Below are 25,081 nucleotides of genomic sequence, written 5' to 3'. Positions count from 1 at the left end.
CTTGGTATGGATGGAGGGAAATGGAACATCCATGTGGTCGGACTCACAAACATTGTGTGGGAATTTTGGCCCATTCCATGCAGATTTTTTCAGTGCAGCTACAATTCAGAGTTTACTGTTCCTCTCTTTAAGCCATTCAGAGACTTTAACTTTTGGATAGGTCAGTTACATTTGAACTGGTGACCTGATTGTCTCCTCCAGCAAGCTAACTCAATGATAATGAAAACATGCATTTGAAATATTTTCAGATAAGCTTCGTTTTAGGCAGATGTTATTTTAAGATCTGATCCAGTTTGCATGGACTTTGCGGGAATCCTAGATGTTGCTCAGTCCAAAGTCAGTTCAGGAGTTGTAACTCCTGCTCCATAACTGCTAGATTTTCTTTTACATATCATATTCATATTGTTCATCTCCTTGTGATTCTCAGCCTTGTCACTGAAGCATTTTTATGAGAACATGTGGGAAGGAATAGTCAAGGGCTCCATTTATCAACGCTTTTTTTCTCTGCAGATGTGAATGAATGTGAACTGCTGAGTAGTGTTTGTGGAGAGGCCCAGTGTGTGAACATGGATGGTTCCTTCCTCTGCATGTGTCCCAGTGGCCAGGACTACAACGTCATGATCGCCATGTGTGAGCCCACTCCCACAGGTAACCTACACACTGACAGTGACGCTGAAGATGTTGAAGTTCACTGCTGTTTTTATTGTGCTCAACTGAACATGACCAAACACACGATGTAAAACTGTAACCATGAAAGAACAAACAGATGTCATACTTTAATGTACATGTCATGTAACTGTGAGATGTTTTATTCATTTAACAAAATTGTTTGTTTAACTGGCAGCCTTCTATTGTGGAATATTTGATATAAGAAGTCTCAGGAATTTTTTTTCTAAAAATCCTCAAATAATTTACACCACCAAGACAGGCTCAAATAGTGTTAAGTGACATTTACAACATTAATGTGACTTTGGAAGCTAGTAATGAAAATGAGAGGCTGATGATTCTCAAACATGGTCCTATTCATATTTATTTTCTGTGTGCTGCAGTCCTGGACCTGCTCCTCAAATATAACACATCTTAACTATAAAGGTGTATCACACTGCTAATTAGAAGTCCAAAAATCTTTCTGATATGGTTTAACCTGTTTTACACGGGTGACTTCATTTGTAAAGATTTTTAAGAGGTTTCATAGTCTCGCCTCCTGCACAGCCAAAATAACACACCCTGTAAATGTTACACAGGCCATCTGCCTCAGTCATGACTGTCCTGGGCTGTTGCCCATACTCATATTAATTGTAAACATCTGTCAAGCTAGTTTGCTCCATGTCAATTTGCTTTTATAAATGGAGGTTAAAATAACTGCCATCTGCACACTTGATGTGAATTGCACTTACAACATTCATGCCTTTTTCCAATATATTACATGTACTGTTACCTTGGCAACCTTACCCAAGTTCTTCACTGTTGTGCAGATTTTGGCTACAAAGAAAACAAAGTCCACACACTGCCTCTGTCTACTATAAGTCATTTCAGAATATCTTTCATAAAGAAAACTACACTTGCACCATCAAATGTTCTCGTGAGAATTCTACAGCAGTGGGAAGTTTAGTTGAGTATGACACAGACAATAAAAAAAATGTCTGAATGTCAAATGGAATTCAACGGGGCGTGAAAAGTCTTGATTGTTGTTGCAGTAAAAGTTGGAGAAGGCTGGCAGAGATCAATTTCACCCGTTTTGTGTTCATTTCCTGTTCCTCCATTCATCTCTCAGCTTCCTCAGTGGAGCGAAAGGAGTGCTATTATCATCTGAACAACGAGAACCTATGTGAGAGTGTGCTGACTACTCATGTAACACTGCAGGAGTGCTGCTGCACTCTGGGAGCAGGCTGGGGGGACAACTGTGAGGTCTATCCTTGTCCTGTCAATGGTACAGGTGAGTCAGGGGAGGTGGAAGACGTTTGACACACCATTAATGGATGCAAGATGCTCCTTGTGTTATATTTTAGCAATACAGTGATGACAATATCCACTAATGCCAATAGTTGTTGATATATCTGCAGAGGAGAAATATGAGTCAGCCCATAATACTTACCACCTTAACTTCCTTTGACATTCACCAAAATGTAAAAGTTTCTTTGGGAATAAGAGGAAGTTTGAATAAGATGTTATGCTGCTAAAAATTCTGGATGTAGATGCATTTATTCTGATTTTCATTGCACAGAGTACCAGAGACCAGTGTGTCTTTACTTTACAGTACTGCATTAATGCAAACACACATTTCAGTACAATGAACACCTGACATCTGGATCTCCACGATTTTCCACTTTTAGACCAGTTTAGCCAGATGTGTCCATCCGGAAGAGGTTTTATTCCCAGTGGAGACATGCTGTATAGAATACCCAATTCTGACAGCTACAAAGGTAAGATGATTGTAAATAACTTCACATCATACAACTATCATGTATGATGCTTATATAGTAGGTCTCGCAGATAAGGTTGTGATACAGTTTTCCAAAATGCAGCTTTAAGCCAAATGTCTATTCACAACTGATGTTTTGTTATTTGGAAAGTGATTGTAGTTTGTGGTAATGTCATTTTGAAAAATAGTTAGAACTGTTTTCTAGTAGCTCTTTGTGTACTTATTTCACTTCAAGATGTGCCAAACAAGATCACATGATACAAAGTTGGTGGATATGTAGACTAAGTGGGAAGAATTGCACCACACCCAGTGATTTTGCTGATGTGTTAAAGCAGTGTTTCTCTGGCTGTTTGTAGATGCAGACGAATGCACACTGTTTGGTCAGGAGGTGTGTAAAGGAGGCTTCTGCCTGAACACTGAGGGCAGCTATGAGTGTTACTGCAAGACTGGACAGGACTACGACTCAGTCAAGCTGGAGTGCAGAGGTCAGTGTGTGTGCATGTCTGAATACAGGCATAGTTTCCAGTTGTTCTGGTTTGATGATATCCTCTGACTAATTTGTGTTTTTTTTCTATGAAATGTGTATTTACTTCTCTATCCTGAAGATATCAACGAGTGTTTGGAGGAGTCGGTATGTGATGGCGGACAGTGTCTGAATACAGATGGTTCATACATGTGCTTCTGTACACACCCTATGGTGTTGGACCCCAACAGTAGCCGCTGTGTCTTAGTCCCTGATGTGGCTGGTGAGTTTTATTTTACTACTACTACTACTAACTCGGTGAGTGGATGACTCATCTCACAGAGGGAGTGGGTGTTTGTGTTTCCAGACAGTCACAGACTCCTCAGATCATTCTCCAAAATCAACTTATTCTTGGCACACCCCCTGCACTATATCCAGTATATCCACTATAATTTGTATGCTCATAAGCATAATAATGGGACTCCAAATAATAAAAAAATGTATTCAATTCAATTCAATTTTCAATTCAATTTTATTTATATAGCGCCAGATTACAACAATTGTCATCTCAAGGCACTTAAGTAATATAGTCCAATTCAAGCCAATTGGAATTCAATTCATTGTAATCATAATCCAATTAATTAATATAGAGCCAATTCAAAAAATTAATATCCTAGCTAAGGAAACCAACAGATTGCACCGAAACTTGTCTTCAGTCCAATCTCCCGTCCTGAGCGTGCCTGTGGTGACTGTGGAAAGGAACGACTCCCTTTTAACAGGAAGAAACTGGGGTTTGAGAAGACAGAAAAGAGGGAAAAGAGGGGGGAAAAACACCATAACGCCATTCAAAGGATATCTGTTGGAACAGGGAAACACAAGTTAATAACCACAATAATGTCACATGTACATAAAATCAATTGAGAAATTAAACAGGGGGAAAAAGAGAGCAAAGTGAGGAAAGGTGTGACAGATGAGGTCCCCCAGCAGTCTAAGCCTATAGCAGCTTAACTATGGGATGTTTCAGGATTACCTGAGCCATCCCTAACTATAAGCTTTATCGAAAAGGAAAGTTTTAAGCCTAATCTTAAAAGTGGAAAGGGTGTCTGCTTCCCGGACATTTACTGGCAGCTTATTCCACAAGAGAGGGGCCTGATAACTGAAGGCTCTACCTCCCATTCTACTTTTAGAAACTCTGGGAACAACAAGTAAACCTGCAGTTTGGGAGCGAAGTGCTCTGTTAGGACAATATCTTACAATGAGATCTTTAAGATATGATGGAGCTCGGTCATTAAGAACTTTATATGTGAGGAGAAGAATCTTAAATTCTATTCTGAATTTAACAGGGAGCCAATGAAGAGAAGCTAAAACTGGAGAAACATGATCTCTCCTGTTAGTTCTCATCAGAACTCTGGCTGCAGCATTTTGGATCAGCTGGAGGCTTTTCAGAGAATATGTGGGACAGCCCAATAATAAGGAATTACAATGGTCCAATCTTGAAGAAACAAATGCATGGACTAGTTTCTCTGCATCACCCTGAGACAGGATGTTCCTGATTTTAGCAATATTACGAAGGTGAAAGAAGGCAGTCCTAGAAACCAGTTTTATATGTGCGTCAAATGATAAATTCTGGTCAAAAATAACTCCAAGGTTCCTCACTGTAGAACTAGAAGCCAAGGAAATACCATCTAGAGTAACTATATAACTAGACAATTTCTCCCTGAAGCGCTCAGGTCCAAAGAGAACAACTTCAGTTTTGTCTGAATTTAAAAGCAGACAGTTCTGAGTCATCCAGGTCTTTATGTCTTTAAGACAGGCTTGTAGTCTGACCAACCTGTTGGTTTCATCTGGTTTCATAGATAAGTACAGCTGAGTATCATCAGCATAACAATGGAAATTTATGCCATGCTGTCTGATAATGTTACCTAATGGAAGCATGTATAAAGTAAAAAGAATCGGTCCAAGCACAGAACCCTGAGGAACTCCATGACTTACTTCAACGTGTGAGGAAGATTCTTCATTTACAAGAACAAACTGGAATCTATCAGATAAATATGACTTAAACCAGCCTAATGCAGTTCCTTTAATCCCAATAACATGTTCAAGTCTCTGTAACAGAATGCTGTGATCGATCGTATCAAATGCAGCACTGAGATCCAACAGGACAAGCACAGAAACAAGTCCGCTATCAGAAGCTAACAGGAGATCATTGGTAACTTTCACCAGTGCTGTTTCTGTGCTATGATGCACTCTGAATCCTGACTGAAACTCTTCAAACAGATTATTTCTATGTAAATGATCACAAAGTTGAACTGCAACTATTTTTTCAAGAACTTTCGACAAAAAAGGGAGATTGGATATAGGTCGATAATTAGCCAACACTTCTGAATCAAGAGTAGGTTTTTTAAGTAAAGGTTTAATTACAGCAACCTTAAAAGTCTGAGGTACATATCCTATCATCAAAGACCGATTGATCAAATCCAATATGGAAGTGTCAATTAAGGGGAAAACCTCCTTGAACAGTCTGGTTGGGATTGGGTCTAAAATACAACTTGATGGTTTAGAAGAGACTATTGCTGTTGTTAGCTCAGAAAGATCAACTGGACAGAAGCCGTCTAAATACAATTCAGGTTCGAAAGATACTTCTAAAGCTGCTCTACTTGATGATACATCAGTGATAATAGTGGGAAGGATTCCATTAATCTTCTCTCTGATAGAAACAATTTTATTGATAAAGAATCTCATGAAATCATCACTGCTGAGAGTTAAAGGAATACATGGCTCAACAGAGCTCGGAATCTTTGTCAGCCTGGCAACAGTGCTGAAAAGAAACCTGGAATTATTCTTATTCTCTTCTATCAATAATGAATAATAAGCAGTTCTAGCTTTACGAAGTGCTTTCTTATACGTTATTAAACTATCTTTCCAGACTAATTGAGACTCTTCTAAATTAGAGGAACGCCACTGTCTCTCCAGCTTTCTTGCAGTCTGCTTTAACGCACGCAGCTGTGAATTATACCAAGGAGCCAACCTCTTCTGACTGATTACCTTCCTTTTCAGAGGGGCAACATTGTCCAGTGTTGTACGCATTGAAGCTGTAGTGCTGTCAACAAGAGAGTCAAGTTCTACTGGAGCAAAATTTAGGTAGCCGTCCTCTGTCTTATCAGCACATGGCAGTGAAGAAAAGGATGATGAAATCAACTCTTTAAATCTGGTTACAGCATTCTCTGACAGACACCTTCTATATGTAGAATTCTTCTCAGAAACCGTGTAGTCACGTAATGTAAATTCAAAAGTTATTAAAAAATGGTCAGACAAGACAGGGTTATGAGGGAACACTGTTAACTGTTCACTCTCAATGCCATAAGTCAGCACAAGGTCAAGGGTATGATTAAGGCAGTGAGTAGGTCTGTGAACACTTTGAGAAAATCCAATAGAGTCTAATATAGAATTAAAGTTAATATTTAGGCTGTCATTTTCAACATCTACATGAATATTAAAGTCACCCATTACAATGACTTTATCTGTACTCAGCACTAACTGGGATAAAAACCCTGAGAATTCAGACAGAAACTCAGAATAAGGGCCAGGTGGACGATACACAACAACAAACACAAGACGTTTTTGTGATTTCCACTTTGGGTGGGAAAAACTGAGAATCAGAGATTCAAAAGAGCTAAAACTAATCTTGGGTCTAGGACTGATTAGTAACCCTGATCTGAAGATAGCTGCCACTCCTCCTCCTCTGCCTGTGGTTCGAGGAACGTGAACATTCAAATAGTCAGAGGGAGTTGATTCATTAATGCTAACATGATCCTCCTGCTGCAGCCAGGTTTCTGTAAGACAAAATATATCAATATGATGACCACAGATCAAATCATTCACTAACAGAGACTTCGAAGGGAGAAATCTAATATTCAGCAAACCACATTTAATAGTTTGATGTTTTTGTTCAGTTAAAGTTTTTGTTTAATTTTTTTTTGCACAAGAGGATTTGCTCCTTTTGTGTTTTTTGATTGAGGGGGGGGCAGCATCAGACGGGAAGCCGCAGAGAAGTGTGTAAGACTACAACTCTGCATCCTGGTCTCAACCCTGGGATGTCATGTTTTTGGATGACTAATAAATTCGTCCATATTTTTAGAAACGAGAAGAGCTCCTTCCAAAGTGGGATGGATGCCGTCTCTCCTCATCAGACCAGGTTTTCTCCAGAAAGATTGCCAATTATCTATGTAGCCCACGTTGTTTGCTGGACACCATCTAGACAACCAGCGATTGAATGAGGACATGCGGCTAAACATGTCATCACTGGTCAGATTTGGCAGGGGTCCAGAGAAAACTACGGAGTCCGACATTGTTTTGGCAAAATTACACACCGATGCAACATTAATTTTAGTGACCTCCGATTGGCGTAACCGGGTGTCATTACCGCCGACGTGAATAACTATTTTACCGTATTTACGTTTATCCTTAGCCAGCAGTTTTAAATAGGATTCTATGTCGCCCGCTCTGGCCCCTGGAATGCATTTGACTATGGTCGCTGGTGTCGCTAATGCCACGTTTCTGACTATAGAGCTGCCAATTACCAGGGTTTTCTCCTCAGCGGGTGTGTCGCTGAGTGGGGAAAATCTAATTGAAACGTGGACAGGTTGATGGTGAACCACGGGCTTGACTTTAGGACTATGACTCCTCTTCCTGACAGTCACCCAGCCACTCTTAAGTCCCGGCTGCTCGGGATCTGCTCGGGGACGACTAACAGAGCTAGCTACGCTAGGTGGCTCCGCACTGACTAAAGGGGCCTGGCTCGCTATCGGGTGGTTTTCAACAGTGCAGAGCCGAGCTTCCAATTCAGATAATCTTGCCTCCAAAACTACAAAAAGACTACATTTGTTACATGTACCATTACCACTAAAGGAGGCAGAGGAGTAACTAAACATCTGACACACGGAGCAGGTGAAAGCAGGAGATAGAGGAAGAGAACTGGTAGCCATGCTAAGCTAGAGAACCAGACACACCGCTAAAAAGTGAAAAATAAAAACTAAAGATCTGTAAGAGTGAGCGTTAGAATATAACAAGTATGGGATAGAGTTAACTATGCAAGATGTGTAAATTATAGGGAGAAATAAGGTGATTATTAGTAGTTCAAGAAGAGCGAGAACTGTCACAGTGCACACACAAAGCAACAGGAAGTGATGCAATACGTCTTACCGCAAAGCCGTCAGCCAATCGTTTATGCTTTCTGCTTCACTTTTCTGTCTGTAATTATCAGTCTAAAGATGTGAAGAGTAAACGGTTGATCAATGTGTATTTACTTCTCTATCCTGAAGATATCAACGAGTGTTTGGAGGAGTCGGTATGTGATGGCGGACAGTGTCTGAATACAGATGGTTCATACATGTGCTTCTGTACACACCCTATGGTGTTGGACCCCAACAGTAGCCGCTGTGTCTTAGTCCCTGATGTGGCTGGTGAGTTTTATTTTACTACTACTACTACTACTACTACTAACTCGGTGAGTGGATGACTCATCTCACAGAGGGAGTGGGTGTTTGTGTTTCCACACAGTCACAGACTCCTCAGATCATTCTCCAAAATCAACTTATTCTTGGCACACCCCCTGCACTATATCCAGTATATCCACTATAATTTGTATGCTCATAAGCTAACTACAATGGGACCATTTTACAATGGGAAAAAATACATTTTTTTTATGCTTTCTGCTTCACTTTTCTGTCTGTAATTATCAGTCTAAAGATGTGAAGAGTAAACGGTTGATCAGTTTTGACACAGTGTATTGACTTTATTAAGCCAAGTTTGAGACTGTGCTGATGTCACACTGTGTGTGTTTGTAGAGCATCTTGAGGCAGAGCAGATCTGCTGGCAGATGTTGACAGACAACCTGACATGCACACAGCCGCTCGGTCCCAACAAGAAGACCACATACACAGAATGCTGCTGTCTGCACGGGGAAGCCTGGGGCATGGACTGTGCCTTGTGTCCCCCCAGAGATTCAGGTACACACCACACACACTGCTGGAACTTAAATGTCAAACTATTTACATAATACATAAATACACGTAATACATAAATTACTCAAAAAGAGGGCCAAACAGGAAACACAGTTCAAAATGAATAAAGTGAATAGACATGCGATCTGAAGCACAAAAGCTCTGAACACTAACGTAGTTTTGTCTGTTCACAACAAAGAATTCAGGAAACGTTGGACTGCAAAAATTTGTTACACACGGCTTAAAAAATACATTTATGTGATTGGCAGTGAAAATATCATGCGACACTGAGTGCTTTCAGCACTCTGCACAACTCGCAGTGTAAGAGAGATAAAACATGCCAATCTAGGTTTTCGACTGTATTGGTTTTTTTTCTCCTGGTGCCAGGCTCCGTAGACATTTATTATTCAGTGATTTGTTCTTTGTTTCCCTGATCATCTCTCCATCTTTCAATCATAGAGGACTATGCGTCCATGTGTAACCTTCCTTTGGGTGGGGGGAGGCGCCCGTACGGTCATGACGCCCTTGTTGACAGTCCAGTTCATGAATATGAAGTAAGCCCAGACTATTCCCCATCACCTGAGCAGCAGCTTATCCCACCCTTTTATGAGAATGAAGAGCGTGAGTATATCTTTGTTCCTGCATCCTTTACATCAACAGAGGAAAAACACTGAAATGCACAGTTTTCACATGCAAACTTTTAATCACATCTTCACAAAAGGACACATACTCGTGGAGTGGTCTAAAGATGTGGCTTCCAATCATAGACTAAAAGAAAACGTTATCATAATCAATATTTGAATTTTGAGCAATTTGTGCTAGAGTAGCTCCTTCATGGGATCAGACAACAAGGGTCAGTCTTCACTGACCACATCCAAAAACTTTGGGCATCCAGTTGCAAACAATTTCTGCAGTTTAGAACCTACAGTTTTTGAAAGGTTACAGTTGTATAACCATCACTTGCTGCCTTTATCCAATATTTTACAGGTGTGTTGAAATGAAATAATCAGTCTTGCTTAATCTGTGTGTTAGAGGCTTTTTGTTATGACTGATTGTGATAAAATGTCTCTGGTGACAAAAACTGATCTATTTGACAGCACTTTGCTGCCACCTTGTGACACAATGAGTGTCAAGGACGAGGACGATTGCATAAAACTACCTGGAAAAACATGTTCTTTTTGCTCTCTTTTCTAAATCTGAGTCATGACATTTATGCTTGTACATGAGCATGTTTTCTAATCCACAATTTACCATCAATCAGGTGCACTAAAAGTGAAACTGAAATACTTTGGTGAAATAGAGAAAAGGAAACGTGTTTATTTGGTTTTCCTAGATCTCAAATTACAAACAGAACAGAAACTGTAGCGTTGTAGTACTCGAGATCGATCTTGGTCTCGAGACTACTTTTTGAAGGTCTTGTCTCAGAATCGACTGCATTTTTACTTGATCTTATCTCGGCATCGAAAAAAACAGACTTGGGATTTTATTTCAAGACCGGTCGAGACCACAACTGTGGGGATATCAATAAATTTCCTGTGCATTTTTGGATTTACTTGTTAATATCATTACTGTGATTCTGCGTAAAACTCATTGCTTTGAGTAAAACCAATAACTTGACTCATTTATCATTTAAAATTGTTGTCACCGTTAATGGCTGTCACGCCTATGGAAGTAAATCTGTGTCATCGCATTTTGAAAGAAAAAGTGATTGAATTTCTAGCACTGAATATTTATGCATTGAAATTATGTATCTGAATGTTTTTCAACGTTAAAATATTCAACCGCAAAAAATTCAACGTTGAAATATTCAACTGCAAAATATTCAACCGCAAATAATTCATGTCCAATACAAATGTCTGTTAATGTACAAATGTCAGCTGTGTATTACTTAATCTTACAGAGACAAACCACACTGATGGCATAAAGAAGAGTTAAAACACTCACCGAAGCCCCATTATTATTGGACATGGCTAAAATATGGTCACCATGTCAAGCCGAAGTTGTATTGGGGTGACTCGTGCTCGCTCCTTTTGCTTGACGTACACTCCCGATCTTGAATATAGAATTGATTGCTCTTCCTTGGGTTCTCGGATGTTGCGGTTGAATTTTTCGAGGTTGAATTTTTTGTGGTTGAATTTTTGTGGCTGAATTTTTTGAGATTGAATTTTTTACAGTTGAATATTTTAACGTTGAAAAACATATAATTTCAATGCATAAATATTCAGTGCTAGAAAAAGTGCCAATCACTTTTTTCTTTCAAAATCCGATGACACAGATTTACTTCCATACACGCCTCCCGCTCTATATTATGTCTATGTTTCACTCCCCCATGGAAGTGAATGTGAGTGACAGGAGAAGAGGCCGTGTGAAGATGTCAGCCAACTCATCTGTAATAAAATTTGGTTACCTGAACCACAAAGAGTTTTTATGCACAGCTACAACCAAAAGAAAACACAACATGTAAATTTTGTAAAGCAATGCCAACAGAGACGGCTGGGACCACGTCCAACTTTTACCTGCACTTAGAGTGGAAGCATAAAGAAAGGTAAGCTAAGTGTAACTGAGATTTAGTGAATACTAGCTAAACACATTAGCTAACCATGTGAATATGCTTCAGGACACGTTTAATTTGTCTATTCAGGCGTATTGGAGAGGAGGATCCGTCAGATAGTCGAATCTCGGATTCAGGAGGAACAGTGTGGTTTTCATCCTGGCCGTGGAACAGTAAACCAGCTCTACACCCTCAACAGAGTCCTGGAGTCCAGTCTGCATGTGTTTTGTGGACTTGGAGAAGGCGTTCGACCGTGTCCCTCAGGAATGCTCACGGTCCCTGGGAGCATTCCCCACAGTACTGAGGGCCGGACCCTTTGATAGGGCTGTTCGGTCTCTGAGTTTGGTCCACATTGCTAGCAGTAAGTCAGATTTGTTACCGGTGAGGGTTGGATTCTGTCAGGGCTGACCTTTGTCACCGATTCTGTTCATAATTTTTATGGACAGAATTTCTAGGTGCAGCCAGGGCGTTAGGAGGATCTGGTTTGGCGACATCTGAATCGGGTCCCTGCTTTTTGTGGATGATGTGGTTTTGTTAGCGTCGTCGGGCTGTGATCTACAGCTCTCACTGGAATGGTTTGCAGCCGAGTGTGAAGCGGCTGGGATGAGAATCAGCACCTCCAAATCCGAGACTATGGTCCTCAGCCGGAAAAGGGTGGAATGCCCTCTCCGGGTTGGGAATGAGATCCTTCCCCAAGGGGAGGAGTTCCAGAGTGAGGGACGAATGGAGCAGGAGATTGACAGGCGGATCGGTGCGCCGTCAGCAGTGATGCAGGCTCTGCATCAGCCTGTCGTGGTAAAGAAGGAGCTGAACCAGAAGGCGAAGCTATCAATTTACCGGTAAATCTGCGTTCCTACCCTCACCCATGGTCACGAGCTGTGGGTAGTGACGGAAAGAACAAGATCGCAAATAGAAGCGCCCGAAATGGGCTTCCTCCGCAGTGTGTCTGAGCTCTCTAGAGAAGCTCGGTCATCCGGTAGGGGCTCGAAGTAGAGCTGCTGCTCCTCCGCTTCGAGAGGAGCCAGATGAGATGGCTCGGGATGCCTCTCTGGTGAGGTATTCTGGGCACATCTCACTGGGAGGAGACCCCTGGGAAGACCCAGGATATGTGGGAGAGACTATGTCTCTGGGCTTACCTGGGAACGCCTTGGGGTCCCCCCAGGGGAGCTGCGGGAAGTGTTTGGGAACAGGGACGTCTGGGCTTTTCTGCTCAAACTTCTGCCCCCGCGACCCTATACCCGGAGAAGCAGGAGATGATGGATGGATTGGGTGTTGTCTCAAGGCACTTTACATGGAAACTCTCAGTATTATAGGGATAAACCCAGCAAGAGCCAGATATGGTAATTCTCAATCTGATTCAGTGTTTGTTAAAACAGGTGCAGGTCTAGTGGGTCTAATTTATACTTCCTCCACAAAAGATGCTAAAAAAAAAAGGCAGTGTGGCACTTTGGACTCTCCTCACTAAACTTTTAAATTTCATAGAGAAAAAAAAGTATAATTTTTAGTAGCCTTTGTGCTCCCAGTTATTGATACTACCATACAGAAAAAATAGAATATAAGTTCTTCTATAATGTAAATGACAGACAGCTGTAGGCTACAAGTTGAACTAAAGTTTTTATGTCAAATTTGCACAATTAGGATGTGCCAGAATAAAAGATATGCAGGATACTTGTATACAAATGAACTGTCACTAAGCATGCACCAAACACAAAGCTCTCGCACTGTGTTGATCAACCCACCAAACTTGTTATAGTGGGATCCACCCACCCCTGAATCATAAAAAAACCAAACCATTTTAGTCAGAAAAACTGGGAAAACTTGGAATATTGTCTCAACTCTACCGTGGACATATTTCTTATTAGAATACTGTGGTATGGTTTCTCCAGAGATGCTCTTCAATCTGAAAAGCTCTGTAGTTCCAGAACAAGCCCTCCTCTGCTCCTTCTAAGAAAGTATTTTCTTCCACACTCATCATCTTAAGATAAAAAAGTTTTCATTTATTCAAAAACATTATTTTTTATGTGCAATAGATCAATACAATGCATTTGAAGGCTTGCGTGCAGAGGAGTGTGGAATCCTGAACGGCTGTGAGAATGGGCGGTGTGTCCGGGTTCAGGAGGGTTACACCTGTGACTGCTTCGATGGGTACACACTTGACCTGTCCCGCATGGCCTGCACTGGTAGGAGAGCAGTCACATAAAAGTAAAAGAAAATCTTTGACATTTGATTCATTTTATGATTTTTTTTTCCTTCCTTCTGTCCACAGATGTAAATGAGTGTTCAGAACTGAACAACCGGATGTCACTGTGTAAAAATGCTAAATGCATCAACACAATGGGATCCTACCAGTGTGTGTGTCTGCCGGGTTTCAGGGCCTCTGACAAACCCAACTACTGTGTGGAAGCAGAACCACAGCAAACATCCACACACAGACAGTGAGCATGGACAGAAACTGGGGGGAGACAAGAGACACCAAAGCCACATGCACATACATGGGAGCTTATCCACTGACTGCTCTCAGTCTGCAGCAACCAAATCCTGAACCTGCTCAGAACACATCTGACAGTCAGGACTGACCTGGTGGAACGAAGGCAGAGAGAGCACCTGAACATTCTTTATTCTCAAACCTTATTAAACGTCTGGAAGTATAACATCGGCCCTTGTATGAAACAAATCTTATTTACATAGTTTAAAAACTTCTGCTTCACATTTCTATCTTTATTATGTCATTACTAAGATAATGTATACTTCTCTTTAGTGTACTGGTGGTTATTTTTAAAAGAATTCCATAAATTGATAGATATTCTGCCTCAAGAATACATATTCTTGTCCAGTCACATTTCAAGTATTTCCAGAATTTCACTTTTTTGTCCAAATATGATCACTTCTGGCTCCAAAAGGACCCAAATGGTAATGGTTTAATGGAAACCTTGAGGCTTCAAATTGGCTGTCCATGTGACATGAAGAAGCCTCTGACTGAACACTCTTTGTTATTGGAGCACGATTTTATGAGAAGGATGTGCTGCATGTTGGGTAGCTTTTGCAACATTCTTCTTTGCATAATCAACTCCAGGTGTTTCATAGCAGTCCCCGGCACAGAGCCAGCCTTCTTTATCAGTTTGTTCAGTTTGAGTCGCTGGTTGTGATGCTGCTGCCCCAACAGATGGTGCAAAGCAGATTGTATTCTATACCACAGACTTATAGAAGATATGACACATCTTGGTGCAGACATTGAAGGACCTAAGCTTCTACAATAAGTTGAGGCTGCTCTGTCCCTTCTGTCTGACAGCCTCAGTGTTGCATTCACAGTGCAGCTTATTCCTGGTGCTCCTAAAATTCACAATAATCCTTTTTTCTCTGTACATGTTGTAGATAAGGTGATTGTTTCCACACCATGCCACAAAGTCAGAAAGTGGTCGTCCAGTTCCCTGTATTCAGCCTCTTGGCCTTCATTGATACACCCAGCAACTGTAGAGTCCTCAGAGTATTTCTGGAGATGACAGGACTCTCAGTTGTACTGGAACTGAAGAGAAATGGTGAGAGTACAGTCCCCTGTGGTGCTCCTATGCTGCTGACCACCTCAGACACACAACCCCCTGTCTTCCAAGTTGAGGTCACAACCATTGTGACTTCATCTTGTATAAGCAGTCTTTGCTTGCACCTACTGAATGAATAAGTGCATCAGCAGGTTCAGCAATGTTACTTCAAGTAAACACTGCAGTATTGTTCGAAGGTGTCATCATTTCTTTCAGTCTGATTCTAGTTTGTCAGCTTCCAAATATTAGACTAATCAAAAATATTCTCCCACTAGCTCACTAAGTATTACCTAAATGGCCAACTGTAATTTACTCTGCAGTGAGCAGAAATTTGATTCCTAATCCATTCCACAGCTGGGACATTAATGAGCTGGACCCAGGTGCAGTAGATATTTCCATCCTTAAAGCCCTGCTGGTAGCATAGCAAACACGTTTAGAAATGACTACTGTATTTTATTTTGAATCCCAGCATTTAATGGAAACTCGAATGGGACATTTTAAATTAGACTACTTCACCTTTAAGGAGATAATGAATGCTTCAATGAAGCAAATTGACAGTCTTTGTCACTTCTGACAAACCCCTGAGAGGTTATTTGATTCTTATAACTATAGAGAAAAAAGCGCGCACACACACACATACGTGTCACATAATCAAAGACCATATAGTCTGCACTGGGTAAGATACACATTAAATTAAACAAATAGTAAAATACTTTATGACGATTCAGTTTAAAAAACTACTTGGGGGACTGAAACACACAATTGTATAAAATGTATGTTTTGTCTGTTCCTTTTCTAAGGTGCTTTGTTAGGTTGCCTTTAAGTGGAGCATTAAATGTCTCATTTAGCATATCGACAAACCCAACAAATGGACTTGTGCCGGGGGATTCAGTTGTATTTGTGCCCAGTCAAACTGATTGTGGATATTTAATTCTACGAAGAGGCCAGCTTTCTGCTCCCTAATTTCCTCCATCGCCATCCTTCTGTCTACCACAAAGAAAAGCTCATTGCTCCACCACAGCTCCACAGATCGAGTCATGTGTACGATTTGCTTTCCTAAAGGAAGTTTTGGGATGAAGCCTTTTTTGGAGATCTGTTCTTGTTGTGCAACAATGGTTAGATGCTATAAGAAAACTACCTGTTGACTGGAACATAAGACAACACCAAGCTTCATGTTTCTTATAGAGTTAGAAGACTGCTGTGTTTCCTGCTATCCCCTCCCTCTGTGTTTTGAAAGGAATGAAATTAATTTCCTCCTTCTCTTACCTGTTTCACTGCAAAATCTTGCCAGGTTGCAAAGCTGCTCTGGACAGCGATGGGAGAGAATAACATTGTGTACATTTAAAGAAAAGAGTGGAGAAAACAGCTTATGTATTTGTAATTTGTACATGAATAAATATCTTTTCTATGAATGCATATCACATTGTACATTAAACCCCTTGGTAATAAAACACAGATTATGATATTTAATGCTGGCTCCTTGCCATTTGTTTTCATGTTTGAAAAATGATACAGTATTGCATTTTTTGCCACTGATATGATACTGAAATATTCTACATTTGAACAGCATGATTAAGGTTTTCAGTGGAGTTTGAAGTGGATAGAAACTGTTTACACGTCTAATCCTTTCTTATCTGTCAGTCATAACAGGCTTGGAGTATATCATTCTTTATTCCTGCTTTTGGTAATATATATTAAAGCTCCCCAGATAGCAAAATATATCCGGACCGGATATGGGCCAGATGTGCCAAAAGATTTGGTCCGAATTGGTAAAACGGATCCACACCAGTGTCTTTTTGCACAATGGGCTTGACCTGGTATGGACACCTTTGCCAGATCTGTGACAGCTTTGGGCAAGCACTGGTCCAGAGCAGCAAAAATCAATTAATATACGGCCCAAATATGGCACAGATGTGGTCCAGATTTGTACTAAAACTGTTTTCAGTGTTGAAACTGAGGGTAATTTTAACATACTTTAACATGTCTAAATTATTAATTACGTTTTAATCTATTAAAAACAATAATGACAATACTTTTCATTAAGGTTTCATTGAAGTACCATTCATTAACACTTAATAATTTTTTGCAACCTTTTTCATGAATGTTAACAAAAAATTAAAGAAAAAAATCAATTAATATGATTAAAAAATTTTTTTTTTATATGACTTACAAATAAAATCATAGAAGCCATCTCCATAGAACAAATTTTCATGCCATCAAAACCCTGAGAGGTGGAGAGGATCTTGTCACAGACAACTGAGTTAGAACATAGTTTTTCAAAGATTAACATGTCTTTTTTTTTTTTTTTTTTACCACAAACCTTTTCAGATTATTAACAAAATACTTTATTCTGAACATTGAAACAGTCCCTAAACAATATGGATTATGAATAAGAAAAACGATAAACGAAAAAACATTCAGTTGTGTCTATTTAACTAAAATAGCAGAAAACTCAAACTATGTCATGCAATATTCTGTGCATTACAAGGCAGTGACAAACAGCCATGATAACGGTAGGATACTTTGATTAAAATATCAGTTGTAGTTGTGTTACTTGTACTCCCGGTCCCAACGACGACTTCCACTGTCAGATGCTAAGTTGAACCATCTGATGACGTGTTTATTGATGTCCATGTCTGTTGCTTGCTTTGCAACAGGACATTTGCGTACAGCACCTATACAAACAACACTGACAGCAAATTAATGCTGTGGTCATCACTAATTTGCTGCAGTGTTCTCTTAAAGTCTCTCTGTGCGAGCCTTCTCAGAGTGGAGTTAGAAACAACCCTTGCTTACATCTTTTACTTACATTTTCAGCGTTCAGTACACGAACAGCTGTTGACCTATACCAGGAGAAAAGGGGAGGTGTTTACAGTGTTTTATAACATAAAGTGCTGACATATATTTGACTAAAAGTGAATTTCACAGCACATTTAAATTATTTTGTCCAATTACAGCATAACCATTTATATTTTCCTGTGTGGCTGAACAAATCTATTGCAGTACACACCATGACAGTATTTTTAGAAGAACTATTTTTACATTATGTGTAATGTGTCATATTTTTATCACTTTATCACACTCGGCAGAAACCAATAAATTTACGTGTTGAGTCAAGTACTTTGCTTACAGTGGCAACAGAGATATTATTTAAATATATTTTAGCACTAAAGCATTATGTGTGTAACATAGTTTGAGGTTAGTAAACTTGTTACAGTTTAAACAAGCGTTGTCATTACAACAGAGTCGCTGAAGAAATGCAAAATCTCATAAAACAAAGTTTGCAAAAGAAAAAAACGGTAGCATTAGCATGTGGCATTTATCTTGTGGCAGTAGCACAGCTTGAAGCTAAAAATAAAATTTACTTCAAACTAATGCCCACACCCGCGCTGTAAAATGTGGAAGCAGAAAACGCCAGTTCTACCTCGAATAAAACTTCTCATGTCGTTGTTTTCCTGACGGTAAGTTGTGGGGAAAATACAGCAGTAATATTGTTATTTTCTTTGAAAGTTTAGTCATTTATGTTGAAATATTCGGTGTATATTATTCTCTGTTACACACTGTTTTGTGTTGTTTCGTACCGTTAATATAAGTGCTGTGGATGTTTTTAGTTTTTGGCGCGAATTGTTCATGCAGTCGTGTAACCATAAAGCATTAGTTTGCGCTTCTTGGTTGTGTTAACACTATACGTGTGCACGTTTAGGAGCAGAGGTGTTGGAAGGAAGAGACATTATCCAATCATAATCCAATTAATTAATATAGAGCCAATTCAAAAATTAATATCCTAGCTAAGGAAACCAACAGATTGCAACGAAACTTGTCTTCAGTCCAATCTCCCGTCCTGAGCGTGCATGTGGCGACTGTGGAAAGGAACGACTCCCTTTTAACAGGAAGAAACCTCTGGCAGAACCAGACTCAGGAAGGGTGGCCATCCGCCTCGACCAGCTGGGGTTTGAGAAGACAGAAAAGAGGGGGGAAAAACACCATAACACCATTCAAAGGATATCTGTTGGAACAGGGAAACATAGGTTAATAACCACAATAATGTCACATGGACATAAAATCAATTGAGAAATTAAACAGGGGGAAAAAGAGAGCAAAGTGAGGAAAGGTGTGACAGATGAGGTCCCCCAGCAGTCTAAGCCTATAGCAGCTTAACTATGGGATGTTTCAGGATTACCTGAGCCATCCCTAACTATAAGCTTTATCAAAAAGGAAAGTTTTAAGCCTAATCTTAAAAGTGGAAAGGGTGTCTGCTTCCCGGACATTTACTGGCAGCTTATTCCACAAGAGAGGGGCCTGATAACTGAAGGCTCTACCTCCCATTCTACTTTTAGAAACTCTGGGAACAACAAGTAAATAGAGAAACTGGTCTGCATCACCCTGAGACAGGATGTTCCTGATTTTAGCAATATTACGAAGGTGAAAGAAGGCAGTCCTAGAAACCAGTTTTATATGTGCGTCAAATGATAAATTCTGGTCAAAAATAACTCCAAGGTTCCTCACTGTAGAACTAGAAGCCAAGGAAATACCATCTAGAGTAACTATATAACTAGACAATGTCTCCCTGAAGCGCTCAGGTCCAAAGAGAACAACTTCAGTTTTGTCTGAATTTAGAAGCAGACAGTTCTGAGTCATCCAGGTCTTTATGTCTTTAAGACAGGCTTGTAGTCTGACCAACCTATTGGTTTCATCTGGTTTCATAGATAAGTACAGCTGAGTATCATCAGCATAACAATGGACATGTATGCCATGCTGTCTAATAATGTTACCTAATGGAAGCATGTACAAAGTAAAAAGAATTGGTCCAAGCACAGAACCCTGAGGAACTCCATGACTTACTCCAATGTGTGAGGAAGATTCTTCATTTACAAGAACAAACTGGAATCTATCAGATAAATATGACTTAAAGCAGCCTCATGCAGTTCCTTTAATCCCAATAACATGTTCAAGTCTCTGTAACAGAATGCTGTGATCGATCGTATCAAATGCAGCACTGAGATCCAACAGGACAAGCACAGAAACAAGTCCGCTATCAGAGGCTAAGAGGAGATCATTGGTAACTTTCACCAGTGCTGTTTCTGTGCTATGATGCACTCTGAATCCTGACTGAAACTTGTCATGTACCAGAGAGGGATTCAGGACGCAGGGTCGTGGTTTCAAGGTGGTTTATTTAAATAACCAAACAGAAGACAGAACACGGCACTGCAGGGCGCTCTCCCGCAGCGCAAACAAAGGGCTATAAACGCCTAAGCGCTCTCCTCTGTATCTACGAGGGAGGAGGAGCGCGGCAATGAAAGTTAACAAAACTTCAAATCTCTCCACAACGGGAGGAAAACCAAAAGCTATGAAGTCTTAACAAAACAAAGTCATGCTCTCAAAGTGAGGCGGAATAAAACAAAGGCGCACTCTTTCAAAACAGAGGCTCTATAAAACTTTAACGCCCTCCTTTAACGGAGGCGACTTTGAATGGTTTCAACGAAAAATCACTCCGTAAAATTGGAGGAAAAACAAAGGCTATGAAACTTACCGTTCAATAAATAGACTAAAACTATGGACGTAGAATAAATTACACAAGGCAAGGTGCGCTGCAGGAGAGTCGCTCACTGCAGGCTCGTGGGATCATGGAGACAAGACGAGGTGGCTGGTAATGACGCTAGAACAGAGACAACATACTGGCACAAGACAAGGGAAACGCAGACTAGGTTTTTTAAGTAAAGGTTTAATTACAGCAACCTTAAAAGTCTGAGGTACATATCCTGTCAACAAAGACCGATTGATCAAATCCAATATGGAAGTGTCAATTAAGGGGAAAACCTCCTTGAACAGTCTGGTTGGGATTGGGTCTAAAATACAAGTTGATGGTTTAGAAGAGACTATTGCTGTTGTTAGCTCAGAAAGATCAACTGGACAGAAGCTGTCTAAATACAATTCAGGTTCGAAAGATACTTCTAAAGCTGCTCTACTTGATGATACATCAGTGATAATAATGGGAAGGATTCCATTAATCTTCTCTCTGATAGAAACAATTTTATTGATAAAGAATCTCATGAAATCATCACTGCTGAGAGTTAAAGGAATACATGGCTCAACAGAGCTCGGAATCTTTGTCAGCCTGGCAACAGTACTGAAAAGAAACCTGGGATTGTTCTTATTCTCTTCTATCAATGATGAATAATAAGCAGTTCTAGCTTTATGAAGTGCTTTCTTATACGTTATTAAACTATCTTTCCAGACTAATTGAGACTCTTCTAAATTAGAGGAACCCCACTGTCTCTCCAGCTTTCTTGCACTCTGCTTTAAAGCAGCTGTGAATTATACCAAGGAGCCAACCTCTTCTGACTGATTACCTTCCTTTTCAGAGGGGCAACATTGTCCAGTGTTGTACGCATTGAAGCTATAGTGCTGTCAACAAGAGAGTCAAGTTCTACTGGAGTAAAGTTTAGGTAGCCGTCCTCTGTCATATCAGCACATGGCAGTGAAGAAAAGGATGATGAAATCAACTCTTTAAATCTGGTTACAGCATTCTCTGATAGACACCTTCTATATGTAGAATTCGTCTCAGAAACCGTGTAGTCAAGTAATGTAAATTCAAAAGTTATTAAAAAATGGTCAGACAAGACAGGATTATGAGGGAACACTGTTAACGGTTCACTCTCAATGCCATAAGTCAGCACAAGGTCAAGGGTATGATTAAGGCAGTGAGTAGGTCTGTGAACACTTTGAGAAAATCCAATAGAGTCTAATATAGAATTAAAGTTAATATTTAGGCTGTCATTTTCAACATCTACATGAATATTAAAGTCACCCACTACAATGACTTTATCTGTACTCAGCACTAACTGTGATAAAAACTCTGAGAATTCAGACAGAAACTCAGAATAAGGGCCAGGTGGACGATACACAACAACAAACACAAGAGGTTTTTGTGATTTCCACTTTGGGTGGGAAAAACTGAGAATCAGAGATTCAAAAGAGCTAAAACTAATCTTGGGTCTAGGACTGATTAGTAACCCTGATCTGAAGATAGCTGCCACTCCTCCTCCTCTGCCTGTGGTTGGAGGAACGTGAACATTTAAATAGTCAGAGGGAGTTGATTCATTAATGCTAACATGATCCTCCTGCTGCAGCCAGGTTTCTGTAAAACAAAATATATCAATATGATGATCACAGATCAAATCATTCACTAACAGAGACTTCAAAGGGAGAGATCTAATATTCAGCAAACCACATTTAATAGTTTGATGTTTTTGTTCAGTTAAAGTTTTTGTTTTAAATTTTTTTTGCACAAGAGGATTTGCTCCTTTTGTGTTTTTTGATTGAGGGGGGGGCAGCATCAGGTGGGAAGCCGCAGAGAAGTGTGTAAGACTACACCTCTGCATCCTGGTCTCAACCCTGGGTTGTCATGTTTTTGGATGACTAATAAATTCGTCCATATTTCTAGAAACGAGAAGAGCTCCTTCCAAAGTGGGATGGATGCCGTCTCTCCTCATCAGACCAGGTTTTCTCCAGAAAGATTGCCAATTATCTATGTAGCCCACGTTGTTTGCTGGACACCATCTAGACAACCAGCGATTGAATGAGGACATGCGGCTAAACATGTCATCACTGGTCAGATTTGGCAGGGGTCCAGAGAAAACTACGGAGTCCGACATTGTTTTGGCAAAATTACACACCGATGCAACATTAATTTTAGTGACCTCCGATTGGCGTAACCGGGTGTCATTACCGCCGACGTGAATAACTATTTTACCGTATTTACGCTTATCCTTAGCCAGCAGTTTTAAATAGGATTCTATGTCGCCCGCTCTGGCCCCTGGAATGCATTTGACTATGGTCGCTGGTGTCGCTAATGCCACGTTTCTGACTATAGAGCTGCCAATTACCAGGGTTTTCTTCTCAGCGGGTGTGTCGCTGAGTGGGGAAAATCTAATTGAAACGTGGACAGGTTGATGGTGAACCACGGGCTTGACTTTAGGACTATGACTCCTCTTCCTGGCAGTCACCCAGCCACTCTTAAGTCCCGGCTGCTCGGGATCTGCTCGGGGACGACTAACAGAGCTAGCTACGCTAGGTGGCTCCGCACTGACTAAAGGGGCCTGGCTCGCTATCGGGTGGTTTTCAACAGTGCAGAGCCGAGCTTCCAATTCAGATAACCTTGCCTCCAAAACTACAAAAAGACTACATTTGTTACATGTACCATTACCACTAAAGGAGGCAGAGGAGTAACTAAACATCTGACACACGGAGCAGGTGAAAGCAGGAGATAGAGGAAGAGAACTGGTAGCCATGCTAAGCTAGAGAACCAGACACACCGCTAAAAAGTGAAAAATAAAAACTAAAGATCTGTAAGAGTGAGCGTTAGAATATAACAAGTATGCGATAGAGTTAACTATGCAAGATGTGTAAATTATAGGGAGAAATAAGGTGATTATTAGTAGTTCAAGAAGAGCGAGAACTGTCACAGTGCACACACAAAGCAACAGGAAGTGATGCAATACGTCTTACCGCAAAGCAAAGCCGTCAGCCAGAAGCAATCCTCAATGATATGTGTTAATAATATGCCCACCAGAGCTATTGCAAAGCTCCAATAGTCTATGAGCTGCACAGAATCTCTGCCTTTGGCTGTCTGAGACTGTGACCGTGAGCTGTGACCCTCTCCTCATTGGTCAGCCCGTATGAGGCGAGTCAAAAATGACGCCAATCAACGTGCACTGAGCAGGTTGCGCGATGTCAAAAAATGCCAACTGGAGAAGCTAAGCGGGAACGCTAAGGAAATCAAAAAAGCAGAAGGACATCGGAAATACAGACAATTTAAAGTATATACCAAAAATAGGTAATTCCTTCACTCCAATAAATGTCACCAACTGTTCTGTAAGGCAGCTTCCGTCAGCAGCTCAGCTCACCCGTTACACATGCAGTCCACTTACAACAGAGACAGAACCAGGTCTCTATGTGAATTCATTTAATTTGTTTTAATACTTCTATTAAGAAACTGCTGCTTACATTAACATTAGCTAATGCTAGCAATGCCAAGTCATTCAAAAGGTATGAAAGGGCCTTCATAAGCGCTACTTACACCACTTAGAATGGAAGAAATAAAGCACTAATATTTGTCACTCTTCCTGCTGCTCGTCATACGTTTTGAGTGCGTTTGGTCTGCACAGTCCGCCCTAAACAATCATTTAGACTGTCAGTCTGATGGTCCGGGTCAGAACTGGTACACAGACAGGCGCTCAGCGGGCGTCATGCTATGGAAATCTGGTGATATGTGGACAGATCCGGCACAGTGTCAGCTGCTGTCTGGGTCTTGTCTGCGTGTCCGTACCGAATCAGTTCCACATGTACCTTAAATGACTGTTAATCGGTATGCTACACCTATGTCCGGTGCAAAGCTGGCGCAAAGCGCATGGCGTGTATGACTGCTAAGCGAATCTGGGGACTTGTGGGCAGATCCGTCACAGTGTGCTGCTGTCTGGGTACAGTCGTGAAGAAAAAATACTTTTTTTTAAAATAAATTCTAAAGTTTAAACTATCAGGACAATAAAAAATATGGACCATAGATCTTACAATGAGATAACTCCAACCTCAGATGAACACCAATACACTACATATCGCACTGTGTCATCATCTACTGAACACAAAGTAATGCAAAAGTCCACTATCCAACAGCTTCAGCAGCAGTGAGCTGCAGTAATGGTTTACTGTGGGACGTTATCAGTCTCTCACAGGGTTGTGGAGGAATCTTGATCCACTCTTCTCTCCAGCGTCGCTTCATTGTAGTAATGTGTCAGTCGCGAACGAGCCGGTTCAAGAGCTTCCATCCGCCAGCCGTTTTTTTTTGCTTTTCTTGGGCACTGCAGGCGTTGGCTACAGGTGTCGCGTGCATGCTGTGCAACCAATCATGTGAGGTTGCAACCAACAAGGATCATACCACCAAGCAGGGAGGGGCGGTGGTAGGAGAACTGAAGGAGAGAGAGGAGTGAAGACGAGAGAGGAATGTGGTGCACAGACGAGTGAAAACAGAAAAAGTAGTATTTCCATGCAGTTTGACAGTTGACCAACATGAAAGCACAGTGTAGAATTTGTAAAGTGAAGATCTATCGA

The 25,081-nt window shown here is 40.7% G+C and overlaps 1 protein-coding gene across 3 annotated transcripts in view; it reads left to right on the top strand.

Annotated features, from left to right (window-relative positions):
- The window catches only part of ltbp1 (latent transforming growth factor beta binding protein 1), a 174,550-nt gene extending 158,106 nt beyond the window's left edge, over positions 1 to 16,444 (top strand). For all 3 annotated transcript variants that reach the window (XM_072391566.1, XM_072391565.1, XM_072391564.1), the window contains 10 exons: positions 511 to 648; positions 1,775 to 1,936; positions 2,334 to 2,423; positions 2,779 to 2,907; positions 3,028 to 3,168; positions 8,207 to 8,347; positions 8,732 to 8,893; positions 9,347 to 9,508; positions 13,469 to 13,618; positions 13,705 to 16,444. In XM_072391566.1, the coding sequence (XP_072247667.1) occupies positions 511 to 648; positions 1,775 to 1,936; positions 2,334 to 2,423; positions 2,779 to 2,907; positions 3,028 to 3,168; positions 8,207 to 8,347; positions 8,732 to 8,893; positions 9,347 to 9,508; positions 13,469 to 13,618; positions 13,705 to 13,877 (1,448 nt within the window). In that variant the 3' untranslated portion in view covers positions 13,878 to 16,444. The remainder of the gene's footprint in view (positions 1 to 510; positions 649 to 1,774; positions 1,937 to 2,333; positions 2,424 to 2,778; positions 2,908 to 3,027; positions 3,169 to 8,206; positions 8,348 to 8,731; positions 8,894 to 9,346; positions 9,509 to 13,468; positions 13,619 to 13,704) is intronic.
- The last annotated feature ends 8,637 nt before the right edge of the window (positions 16,445 to 25,081 follow it).

The sequence above is a fragment of the Leuresthes tenuis genome, unplaced genomic scaffold (assembly GCF_036924035.1).
Source record: "Leuresthes tenuis unplaced genomic scaffold, fLeuTen1.0.hap1 SCAF_8, whole genome shotgun sequence".
NCBI lineage: Eukaryota > Metazoa > Chordata > Actinopteri > Atheriniformes > Atherinopsidae > Leuresthes > Leuresthes tenuis.
Note: the sequence above shows the minus strand (reverse complement) of the source record. Positions and strands in the feature narration are given on the sequence as shown.